This window comes from Mesoplodon bidens, assembly GCF_964165515.1.
Source record: "Mesoplodon bidens genome assembly, chromosome: 14".
NCBI classification, from domain to species: domain Eukaryota; kingdom Metazoa; phylum Chordata; class Mammalia; order Artiodactyla; family Ziphiidae; genus Mesoplodon; species Mesoplodon bidens.
Window position 1 is genome coordinate 13,466,963 of NC_138170.1, and position 13,235 is coordinate 13,480,197.

The 13,235-nt window shown below is 44.8% G+C and overlaps 1 protein-coding gene across 17 annotated transcripts in view; it reads right to left on the minus strand.

Annotated features, from left to right (window-relative positions):
* Window positions 1-13,235, minus strand: part of BCL2L11 (BCL2 like 11) — a 46,331-nt gene that overhangs the window by 15,879 nt on the left and 17,217 nt on the right. For 8 of the 17 annotated variants that reach the window (XR_014017416.1, XR_014017417.1, XR_014017418.1 and 5 more), the window contains one exon: window positions 1,766-1,875. The exons of 1 other annotated variant lie outside the window; for it this stretch is intronic. Coding sequence is in view for 12 of the 16 variants with exons in the window: in XM_081253865.1 (XP_081109991.1) it covers window positions 1,766-1,875 (110 nt within the window). In the remaining 4 variants the exon portion in view is untranslated. 8 more of the 17 variants (XM_081253864.1, XM_081253869.1, XM_081253863.1 and 5 more) reach the window with 4 other exon arrangements.

Sequence of the window (13,235 nt, forward strand, 5' to 3'; positions counted from 1 at the left end):
GAATCAGGACTGGATATATTCAGCCTACCCTCTTGAAGGGACCGACGTCCCGAATACCCTAGGACCCCGTTTCTGACCACTGTCTCCTAGTCAAGCGGGAGAGCCGAGTCCACACACAAACAGTAACCCCGAAACCCCACCAGCGAAACCGAGGCAGAAGAACTCGGGTAACGGTAACTTCTGCGGCAAGTTGCAAGACCACCCACCTTGCCAGAGTGACTGCCATTTCAGATCTAGGCTGAGAGGGAATTTATGTCCTGTGAGCGGGTCCCCGTCAGGTGTAGGCTGCCAGGCATCCTGCCAGCTAGACCCAGTATCACAAGAAATTCCGGAGCCCGTTCATTAATGTGACATTTCCCGTTTAATGACAGAATCACACCACAGCACATTTCCCATCAAACACACACATACACACCCTATAGAAGGGATGAAGAGGATCCAGCGTGAGTTTTCTGAAACTCCCGAAGTCCCTTATGGAGATTCTACACTGAAGAAATGAAAGACTCTCTTGCAATGGGAAAACATCTCCATGTATGTTTAAAAAAGCTTAAAAGGCATTGTATGTAACAGGAAAACAAGACTGATTGAAAGCAATTTACAGGTAGCGTCTGTTTACTAAGCAACAGCTAGCTACAAAAGAGACTCACATTTAAAGCAGGACAGAAATATTGGGGGGTCCTAAGCATAAACTCCCTCCAGAAGAAAAAAGAAAGAAAAAAATCTTTAAAAAGTATTCATATGAAACAATAATATTTGGAAGAAAAGGAGTCAGATGAAAAGTAACACAGTAAGAAAGAATGATATTAAATCTTATTTTGTAGAAAGTAATTGTTAAGTGCTTCCTTTTCGATAAATCAACAGAAATACCTTCATACATGGTTGCCAGAAAAAAGGTAAGCAAGCCAAAATCACATTCTCTCACACATTTGCTGGTGTACCCCTACAGGAAGTAGTCACACATGCTCATAAGAGCCTAACTCCCTGAGTGAAATCCTACACATTTTAATATGTCTTCCACGGGAATAAGGTGTCCAGATGGTAACATATATTGCCACTGGGCAAAACAAAATACACTCTGTGCCTGCAGAGTAAGACCTAAGGCTGAATTGTTTTTTTTTTTTTTTTTTTTTTTTACCCAACAGCACACCTCAAAAATCCCAGTGGCACTCAATTTGAGGTGTAAAATTTTTATACCCCAAATTACAGGCTATTAATTATTGGCCTCCTAATACATTTCAATAAATGAACACCAAGGACAGCAGTGGGGGCTGGAATGACACAGAGGCCCCCCTGCTCTGACTCACTGCCTGGCAAATCACAGGGGGAGACTTCTACTTTAGAGCTGGCATCCTTCCCTTTGGCTGAGTGAAGATGGAAATTTAAAAATTTCTTGACTTTTGACCCAAACTGCCTCCAGGGAGGGCTGAAACTCCCTCTCTGGCTTGAAGACTACGTTAATATTTATATGGGAATATTTCAAAGCATATACATAATCCCTTTTTTTTTCAAGCATGGAGGGTTTAAGGTTTGTGCTCCTACCATCCCTTGGTCGGCCTCGGATTCTGTCTAATGGCCACCACTTACATTCAGCCATAAAACAAATGGAAAATGGGAAAGGAGGAAGAATGGTAGGTCACACACAGGTAATACCGCTCATTTCCAGAATAAGCACAGGATTATTACTAGTCTTTTCTTTTTTTTTTTTTTTAAATGGCAGGGAGAGGTAGGGTGTGAGGGAGAAAGGGAGTAAAGAAAACATCATTACCCTCCTTGGGTAATATGCATTAAATTCGTCTCCAATACGCCGCAACTCTTGCGCAATCCATATCTCCGGACGCATATCTGCAGGTACAGCCTGAGACTGCCTCATGGAAGCTGCATCAGAACAAACAGAACAAAAATCACATTGTTTTCCATAGATCATTTAGAAAGTCCCAAAGGTCAGTTTCTAGAAGCAAGCCCATCTCACACACGCTTTCATGTTTTGGGACGCTCCCTAACTTCAAGAGCTACAATCATGCATTCGAGATTATGGTGGCAGGCCCTGCTACGTAACTCTGGTTCATGAATAAGGAATACAGAGTAATTTAATTTTCAACAACAACTGGAGATTCAGAATTGCCAAATTTAAAAATCTCCTGGCCAGTGAATTACACACTTCCATTTCGAGAAGGCAAACTAACACAACAACGGCACAATCGATACCGCCCAAGAAATAGCCTTGAAACGTATGAGAGTGTAAACGTTTAGGCTGTCCGTAAAATAACTACTATATTTTGATCTTAAGGCAAGGTAAAATTCCTAGGAAAAGGTCACACGTCATTGAGGAATATGAAATGGTTGTATTCAAAGCAAAGTCAGGGAAAACCTGAGAAATGAATGAGCTTGTTTCCATGGAAGGAGGTGCAGTGATACACAGCCAGTCTGCACAAGTGCCACCAAGGGGCCAAATTAAAGCATAACTGCATGTTTTGTTTCGATATTAATGCAGCCAATAAACATGGCCTCAAGTCTGCAAACACCATATGGAGAGAGGAAATGTTTTGGGTGTAAGAGCAAAGGCTTTTTTGAAAGGAGAAAAAAGAGGGAGGTTCCCCCTTTCATTAAGCTGTCACTCCCATCCACACCCAGTACATTCAGCCGTTGGTTAACGAGCCCATTTCAAAGCCACGTGACGGCCAAAAATGGAGCACAAAAATGTGAGCTGTCCAAAGATCCACCGAGCATCAGGAAGACGATATTCTCCAAGTACCACGAGGAAAAATGTTCTCCACACTCAGAGAACAGCTGGGTAACATGGGTAACAGGAAAAGAGATGAGATTATTGGATTTCAACTGCTATTCACATGCAGCTTACGCTAACTTCCTGTTAAAAGGAGCACACTCTACTGGCAATTAAACACACGTGTTACGTTTTAACCACAGCGAAAAATTTAAGCACCTATGATAATCAGATTTTGCCATAACATGAATATAGCTTTCTGTTCTGTATTTCTGTAAAAAAAAAAAAGTTTTGTATGTTGTATTAAGTTTTATTTATCGTTACAAATAAAAGTGATGTTGGTTCCTAGGTCTACAAAAGCACTTAAAAGTGAACTCTTTTTGGAGTTTTTAACCAAGTCTTCTCAATCTCTTGCCCCAACTTCTCTGCCCCCCAGCCCTCTCACCCAAGAGAAATGAACGACGATCCCACAAAGGCTGAGAGGCAGGGCGTCGTGTGTGCGCGCGCGCATGCGTGTGCTTATGTGTGCGTGTGCGTGCGTGTGTGCGCACAGGTGTGGGGGCACTGAACAAAGAACACATGTGCATCCTCTCCAGAATCATCTGTGCTGGCAACGAGCCAGAGGGGAGATTTCCCCAAGGATGCCTGATGAAGAACACCAAGGCTGATGACAGGAAACGTTTGGGATAAGCCAGGCGACAACACCCCTCCAACCACACAGAAGACTGCCTTGGCTGTACCTCTGGCACAAATTCTATCGTTACTCTGTACAAGCCTATTAAAATTAAATTTTAAGTAGCTAAACCAGCAGAAAACAGAATTCCAGGGTATATGTGATGCCAAGTGGTCTGTAATAGTTCACTCCCTTCTCCTGGGTTTTCAGTGCTTTAAGGATTTTGTCCATCACAGGTACCAAATCATTACTCTCTTTTTATACTATCAGCCAATCAAGTGCTCTTTCCCTGACTTTAGCAGCTGTTGTTACAAAGTTAACTCACCCTGGAAGGAAAGGAAAGCCTCGTTTCTTAGAATGATCACTGTGCTCATCATCTGCAGTTAGCTCAGGGAGACGCATGTATCCACAGATACAAGTGACCAGACCAGCGCACAGGATGCCACGTGGTCGCTCAGAACCCCTGTCACCCACCTCTCCCGGGCGCCAGAGCCCCACTCATTTCTCACTACACTTGGCTCTCTTCAAGAGAGTAAATCTGCCTTCAATCCTAGAGTCAGAAATGCAGAAAATGCCAATTATCCAAAGAAAATCTGTGAAATCTAGACTGCATATTTTACAAAGATTACAGACTGGTAAAAACTGTTGGCAAGTTACCCAAAGTTTAGTAAATCAAGATACTCACTAATTTACCCAATGAATATGAATGCCCATGAGCCAGACACTGCTCAGGAGACGGTCTGGGTACAGCAACCAAAGATGTCCAAGCCCTGCTCCCAGGAGCTTACATCCCTGCAGATTAAATGTTAAACTTCAACTAAATGATAAACTTCTTCTGGACAAGGATACTCATACCTTATATTCTTATAGCACAAAACAAAGTTAACTCCCCCGGTTAATTTCCCCCAACCTGCAAGAGAAGTCTACTGAATTCTATTTAACACCCTCACTTACCTATGTGGTTTAGAAAGTTCTGTCTGGCTCACGGGAGGGCTGATGGCCAGGAGCACCACCACTGGAGCCGGTGCACATCAAAATGAGCACCTGGTGACTGCGTCAACCTGGCCAGCAGCTGAGAAGGACACGTGGAACCTTGGGGGCCAGATCCAACTTGTTCATCTTAGAGATAAATGTCCTGCTGTTTGTGGGGGAAGAAGATAAGCAGATGTTTCTTCTACAGAAAGAAGAGTTCTAACTGCTAGCTTCAATAAATGCACAGAGAGAAACACACCCCCGTGGTCTGGCAGTGAGGCCCTGGAGGCTGTACTCTTACAAGCTCCTGGTGCAGACGGTCCACAGACCAGGCCCTGAGAAATCCTGAGCAGGAAGAAGAAACCACAGATCAGTTCTGGGGCCCAGACGTGTGTCTTTGGGGAACACGCAGGAGCTGGGAGAGTTGTATTAGCCAAAGATAATTGGTTACACCAGGCTGAGCATACACTAACTGATAAAACCGATCAGTAAGAGAGCTAGCAACCGTGCTTACGTATATATACTTTTTGAAGTTTCTACGGAATAGTAACATACACTATAAATTAACGTTTGCAAAGGAGACTGATGTGTCTGGATTACTCTAACACAGCAGCTATCACCACTTGGCTTTAAGAATTGTTAGAGTTTTTTGAGAAGCAAACACTGTTCTTATTCTTTGAATAAACCTAAAATTAATGACCAACATTCACCCTGCAATAAAACCTAGCCCATAAATACAGATAGTATTGGTTTTAAGGTAAGATCGTAAGATAAAAATTCTATTTTGAATACTTTCAAAGGCATTCTATTCCTATATTTTAAAAGGGTGGCCTTAATCTCAGTTAATACAGTGGATTTTTACCACCTAACTTTCAAAGATTATTTCTCAAGTAACAAAATATCTCCTTTTGGTGGTGAGGGGGCGGCCGGGGGCTTTTTCTTAACTTCATCACTAGTTTCATGTTGGTGTCTGTCACATGTGGTCTCATGTCACGTGAGAACCTAGCAGGACTAAGAATGGGGTCTGGCTGACCTGAGAATTTGCTTGTCAGCCCCATGGCAGCACTGGTTGGAGCCAGAATTAAGGTTTTTATTCCCTTGATCACCAGTTTGCTGAATTCTGCCCCACAGTGACCCAGAGCACGAACCACCACGATGCGGAAGGGATCCATGGCTCGGTCTTCCGAAGGTGAACCTGGAGCTGGTGGGGTTCAAGGGCAGGGGACACTCAAAAAAACACACCCTCACTCCTACAATCCTTTCTAGACACTCAATCTGCCTGCTCCCATGCTAACATAATCCACTTATCAAAAAGATCATTTACATTTATATCTCTAGCCTGTAGGACAGATAAGCATCAAACATAAACATTTTACTATGCTCTCTGCAATGTGCTTAACAGCCGCAAATATTGATACCTCAGCAATAAAATGGGTCTTTATTTGAAACAAAAGCTCTTATTACTTAGATCACATTTTTAACTAAGGCAATTTTACATAAACATAAGAACTTCAAAGAGGAAACTGTGATGAGGTGTATTTTCACCCATAGAAAATGTCGTTTCAGCATTTAAGAAAGCATTTCATGCCATAAACCTGGTGCTAAAATGGGAGAGGAGAGGGGAGGGAAGAGGAAAAGGCACAATGAAATATAAACAGCTGTTAACGTAAAGCTACTGCTCCAAAGCTGTAACCAGAAGTCCACACAAGGCCGGCTCTGATCCTGTAAGCACCGTTCTGAGCTGGGGAACTTGCTGGGCCCAGATTTTCTAACCAAAGCCGCTAATCAAAACTCTGGAATGCAACTGTGTCACACAGGCAATTCTGTCAAAAGTGTGATATGTTAAGTTGAATTTTCATCAAAACTCTTGGAAACAATGCTAGAGTTTTCTGAAATCTAGCATTTCAGAATCTAGCATTTCAGGTAACCTGATTTCCTATAGGAAAAAAACCCCCAACACCAAAAAAACCACGAGGTCTCTGATTAATCTATTTTTCTATACCAGTGTGCCGGGTGCGTAGAAAGGAGGACATTTTTTCAACACCAAAGAGCTCTGAGTTACTGGAAGGCGTGCAGCATTGCATTAATAGACTGTTGTGGTTCAGCTACAAAACTAGTTTCCAGCCCAGAGGGTAATTCCAAATCTTAAAAGCTCAGCGACTGAAAAAAAATTAATATCGTGGTTAAGTGGCTGATAGTGAAATCAGGCTGAGGCTTTCGGAAAGGGCTTTCTCTAGCACCGCCAGCGAGAGTGGGAAAATTTTAAAAAACGAGATTGTCGATGCATAATGAGCTCGACATCGGTCAAGCCAAAGCTTCTGATTTTTCCTGAACGTCCAACCGCTTCCACCCCACTGTTCCGATCGGCAGGTGTTCAAAGGAGCTGAGGTCACATGCGGACGTTCACTGCCATCTTTCCACACCCGGCCGGGCTGCTGTTCGGAGGACGAGAACCATCCTGGGGGCGGCGGGACCGTGTCTTACACGTGCGCTCTCACCACTGCCATCCTCCTTGGGGACAGGATGATCTCACGTCCCAGGGCCAGCGGCTGTTTGAGTTCCCAGCACATCACTACTGGAGCTTCAAGTGCAGAACCAGAAACCAAACGAAAATCCACGGAAACATTTCACTCTCTACTGTTTTCAGATGTTCGGTGAGCTACAAATACCGGGGTAGAATTGAGATTAGATTTTCAACGAATCAACATGAACTGAGCTCTGAATCAATATTCAACTCAGAGTTGAGAAAGGGTTTCTTGGTCCCTGAAGAGACGTGGAATATATGACTTTGAAGAAATTATTGTTTTTATTTTAAACACACCACAGAACATAACAAGCAAATAAGTGCTCATTTTGCCCGGCACTTACCAGGGACTGTGGAGCAGAAAGCAAGCCCCTCCTCCTGGCATTTCGGGGCTGTACATCTTTAGCCCTGAGGAGACTCTGGATTGAACCAAAAGACACAAAGGACCACTTCCTTGCTGGCTCTGAAAACAGGGCTAAACCAATTCCAAAAAAGATGCTCCAAAAATGTTCTGAGGAAGCCTTCACTGCTCGTGCAGGTGGCCACTGTGAAGGTCAACACTCATTTGGAAAGTAAACATTCTGGAATGTTTATTCAACCCAACAGCCTCCTTACTTAAGGGGCTATCTTCAGAAATATCTTTATCAATTGAGATTTATCCAAAGCTTACAAGAAGGAAGCAACCAGACAGCTGGCCAAGGTTTCCATAGGAAACCCACCTGAGTGACGGAGCTGTCTCAGCAGCTCCAGAATTCCCAGCCACAGGGGAAGGAGGGCCGCTGCCATGATAGTAACTGACTATCAGTCATTTACTATCATTTACTGACTGCAGTAAATGCTATCAGAAATCACCTTCAACTCTGATGGTTCTCAGAAAGCAAACGAGCCAGAACCCAATTACACACACACACACACACACACACACAAACACACCCCTCCCCTTCTGGGTCTATTATTTCTCAATCCCATCATTTTATTTTTTGATAAATACTGTATCAATTCCACGGAACCACTGGATGAAAATGAAATGGATTAGAAATAAAATAAAGAGACAGTATTCAGCATCAGTACTCAGAAAGTTCCTAAACCTGTTTTTCCCTGGTACACCCATGGGTCAAGCCTGAGCAGTTGCATGAATTCAAGACGGTGCTTTATAAATAGCTGCTAGGACAAAAACAAAACAAAACAAAACAAAACTAAGAAAGCGAATGTGGTATAGCCAGGGTTTTCATACTTAGCCTTTCCATGTGTATTGCCCACTGCTTTTACGCGGCCGTGAGTAAGAAAATCAAAATGAGCTGCTTTGATCAATTTCCAGTCTGACCATTTGGAAACCGCCAGTAAACCAAGGCTGTGAAGCTGGACACGAGTCTGGAAACTAGTGTTCGTATCTTCCCCCTTTGACCTTAACTGTATCCTCCAAAAAAATATGAACCTAAAGGCATTAAGATGAACGTGTCATGCCTTCTTCAACCTCACAAGACCTAGTTACCCATCTCCCCTGAGTTGTCCTCTACACACATAGTTTCTAGAAGCCAAGGCCAGGAGCAAACCCAGATCCCGCGTTTTTATGTCTATGTCCAAGGACATACCCTGGCTAACTCTGGGTCACAGCAGAAGCCAGCATCTTCCGCCAGGTGGGGGACCTGGCAGGAGTCTCCTGCACCATGATGCCTGGTCGCCCGCCCTGGGCCTGGTGCACCCCTTTTCCTAAGGCACTGCAGTCCTCGCTGATAGGCATTAGGCGCTACAAACTTCTCCCTCCTGGGAGCCGGAATGTTCTCTTCTAACCCCGATCCCAACCTAGATTCTGTCCCCTGGGGGTACAAAGACAACCTATGATCCCTCTCAAATCATTACCCTCTTTTAAATCAATGCAACTGCCACCTCGTGCCCCAAATCTGGTCCAGAACCAGTTCCTTCCATGTGCCTTGATGACGAGCCCTGGGAATGCCCTCCATCACCACTCTGGTCCCCCTCGGGATGCTCTAGAAACATGATGCTCTGAAGAGCGTGTGGCTGTGGTCTGCAGTGGGTCTGGCCGGGGGCAGCAAGACACAGGACACAACTGTTCCTTGCTTTCCCTACACTGCCGCTAGCCCCACTGTCCCCAGGACAGCTGTGTCTCTATTTCCATAGTCTTAGATTCCTTCCAGAGTATCACGGAGGACTTGACCGTGCCTGTGCTGTCTTACTCAGAAGAACAAGTCCAACCTCATGACCCTTCCACTGACAGTGGAGGGAAATTCCTATGCAGACAATTTATTTCACTACTCACTCCAGCAAAACTACAAAAAGAGAAATGCTTTTTGGAGACCTTTTATTTTCTTTTATTCTGGCCACACCACGTGGCATGCGGGTTCTTAGTTCCCCGACCGGGGATAGAACCCTCACCCCCTGCAGTGGAAGCGTGGCGTCTTAACCACTGCCAGGGTTAAACTGTAACCTCGGCAGTGGTTAAGACTTAAGTGGTTAAGGTTAATGCAAAGTAGTCTAGAAGTGAATTCTGGACTGGGATTGGCTAAGTGGTTACAGCCAGGGAAGTTGTAAATATACAACTCTACATGTTAGTTCACTTAAGACCGTTCCTTAGAAATAAAGTGTTAACAGTTTTGAAGTTACTAGCTTTCGGTACCCATCCGTTGTTCCGGGCCCCAAATCAAAAACCAATTAAATGAGAACTTAAACTACAAATATAAAAATTTTTGATTACAGAGTGTGTGTGGCTTCCTCTATAAAATTTAACACTGGCGGCAGGAAACAGGTGACGAAAAATCTCTTCTCCTTAGTTCACATGAAGGTCTTAAACATCACTGTTATCTTGTCCTAATGATAGTGGAGACCAAGGCAAGGGGCAAAAAACAGAATCCTGAAAAGCTACATCCAAAACAGCTTTCCAATTAAGACGTGTAAAAGCTTATAATGTTATTTATGCAGTTAAAACTTATACTGGCAATGCACTAAGTGAAGCGCTCATCTGTTAACGCAGATATATGGTGACTGATAACACACGAGAAGGATAAGGCATAATGAAAGCTTCCCACTTAGAATAAATTCACAAGAGGCAGCTGCCTCTTTTTATCCCACATCGTTATCAAGAGAGAAAACATTACACCTCAATTCCAGACACTGTTTTGCATAATCACAAGGACGGAATCATTGTGTTTGGACATTTGATGGCTTAAATATTTGGCCTCAAAACATATGTCTGTTGCAGTTAGGCTGACTTCTCCCTACAAAACTCACGAAGCTTCTGCATCTGGAGAGCACGTTTATGCTGAAAGGGACACAGATGAACACAGCCCCAAAGCCTTTTGTAGGCAACTCAATGATAAAAAGAAGTGTAAGAACTGAACGCTGTGTAAAAAATAAGAAAACCAAGAGGCTAAAGCGAGCAGAGACTCTGACCGGTATCGTGAGCGATCAATCAGAAAGATGGTTGAAGCCCAAGCTCCTTTATCCACTGACCAGCCTGTACCAACCTCATTCAAGCCACCACCTAACCTCCGCGTGCGACACGGCAATTCGGGGGGTGGGGGGCTGCGGATCCTAGGTCTTCTCTGCAAACCACAGAAGTGTTCTGTCCGTGGCTGTGCCATGTGCCCCCCCAACACAGGAAAAGAATGGAAGCTAGAGTCACCGCCTTAGGGCAAATACAAGTGTAAGATGTGCAGAATTCTGCACTGAAAGATGTCTGGTCTGGTGGTATCAAAGGTCTTTTTATCCGCTCAGGTTCTCAGGTTCTTCCTCTTCCTCCCGAGGCCCTTTCCCCTCCAGAGACACAGCTGCTGGCCAAGCTCTACCACCTCATGGGCTCAGATCCTGGGTGCAACGGTTTGGTTACCCCCGCGCTGAGAAAACCACCGTGCAATACCGACTAAACAGGGTCGGTAAACTAAACTAAACTCCCACCCCGCCCACACCGGATACCCTTCAGTGCTCTGACGGCTGCAGACTGGCTGCAACATCCTCCCAATTCAGGAGGACACTGGTCCCCAGGCAGGTGGAGGGACTTGCCCCGGGGACTGGACGGCATCAGAGGAAGGACCAAGACTGGCCTGGGTCACCTGCTGGAACCTTCCACTCCAACAATTCCTATCAAACTATCAGAAAAAAAGACCGGAGAGAAAACGAAGCATGGTGTATTGTATGTGTCAGGCTTTCCTTACAGAGAAAACCCAGTTCTAAGCTTCAAACGAGCCCAGTGATAAAATCTACATGACAAAAGAGGGAATCGCGGGCACTCATCCACTGCCTTAAATATCACTGAATTCTCTTTAAATCAACAAATATATGTGGTTCTGCCACGTACCAAATCATTGCCTTAAGTTGGCGAGTTGTTTTGACCAGTTTAGCAGAATTTATGCTCGGCTGTAAGTAAAACTGAGGTCTGAATTCAAATATACACTAACATAGCATAGATCCAGAATTCACTTCTAGACTACTCTGCATTAAGAAGTTTCTCAAGGGATGAAAAAACAAATAAGAAACCTTCTTTTAGCCTCCTCCCCGGCAAACTCACCCAAACTAAGGTTGTCAAGTGTGGCTCATCCCATACATGCACGCCCCGACCCCGCCAGACACACATTTGCAAGAGAAAAACAGGTCCCTTCCACATCAGCAAGCTTCTGTTAAAAAAGTCTCAAATCACTCACTAAATCTATAAATCACTTACATCAAAATGTTTTAGGAACTGGAGTGGGACGCATGCTCTGGTCCAGGAACGTGACTTATTTTGGGAAAAAAAAAAAGTTCCCAGAGCGACTCAGATAGTCGAGAACCAGTTTTAACTTTAACACATACACCCTCTTGGACTGAAATGCTTGGTTCCATTTTTTAGAAATTTTAGCTCCAAAACCATTTTCACGCCTAAGGAAGGGCCCGCAAAACCCAAACTAAAAGCAGCATCGTGCCCTGTGCGGAGAGCCAGACTCCCGTGCCGAAGGCCCGGGTTCAAGGCCCTGGCTCCAGCACCAGACCGGGCCTTGTACAGCCCTCACTCCTGGCCCGCGGGCACACGTGGCCAAGCAGCCCCCTCCCAGGGGCTGGTCTGCTTCATCACCGTCTGGTTGAACCACAACTCTACTCATGAGCAGTGGGGATCTGGTCCAGGGTAGAGAACAGAGGAAATGCAAAGTGAATTTGGGTTTCCCACAGGACACTGGGAATATCAACTCATCCTAAGCAAATACTTAAAACCACGAAGGCCTGCCTCTTATAAACTGGGCTTCAACTCGGGCACCAGGGAAATGTTTGTACTGTCTGTTGGCATTGGTCAGCCCACAGTGTGTGAAGCAAAAGTTCCCAAGGGTTCATGATTCGCTCACTCAGAAGCAAAAACCAAAACTTAACGATGGCCAAGGGAGCAGAATTTCCTCAGGGAAAAGGGGAAAAAAATTAAAAAGCTGTTGTAAAATTCTTGATTCTAGTCAGGCAATGAATATTTCTAATGTTAAATCCACGAGCAAAATAACTTTTATTTTGAAAAAAGGTGCAATAACTTCTGATCGCAGGAAAAAGTAGTTCAGCCTATGTCTTATGCCTGCAGACCATTCTTGCTCCAAATACACGTCTTGAACTACAGTCGAGTTTCTGCCAAATCCAATAGGCCATCTCCCACACGTGTCCCCAGCACAGGCCCAGTTCAGACAGAGCCAGGCGCAGTGTGGGTTTCCAGATGTCTCTCCATGGTCTAAAGATTCACCAAGTTTCCTTCTCAGGGTGATATACGGGTTCACGGGCAGGTGAGGGGTGATGTGGACCTCCCCCACCCTCCCAGGCCAGTTTTTAGAACAGATTTTCTTTGTTTGTTTGTTTGTTCTGGGACCTGGCAGGCTTAGAATTATAGTAGCATTTGCAGATAATTCCCTTCCCTGTGAGTTGCCTAAACTTCTGAAACGACAGCTCCTTTCCATGGAGAGGAGAAAAGAACATTTCATTACGTCATGCTTGCTGACCTGCCGTGGCCACGATGGTCGCTGCACAGCAAAGAAAATAGTGACCGAGTCGCTACCAGCCGCCCTCTGCCCAGTAGCTTATGCAAAGGTCCCCCAACCCTTGGAAGTGAGCACTTCTGTCTCCACCTGATGGATGAGGAAACCAAAGCTCAGAGGGACTAATAGATCTGCCCAGGTCACTCATGGGTCTGAAGAACAGCCGGAGGCCATCCAGACCCTGCTCCAGACCCATGCACAGCCCGGCAGGTAAGGCAGTGGCAGCTCACGGGCACTGAATCAACCGGTAACCCTGCCACATGAAGATGTTCTACAATAAAATACTCACTTTGCTAAAATAAGAGGCAGACCCCAAAAGAGTAAATTAGGGGGCTAATGTCCATCGAAGTA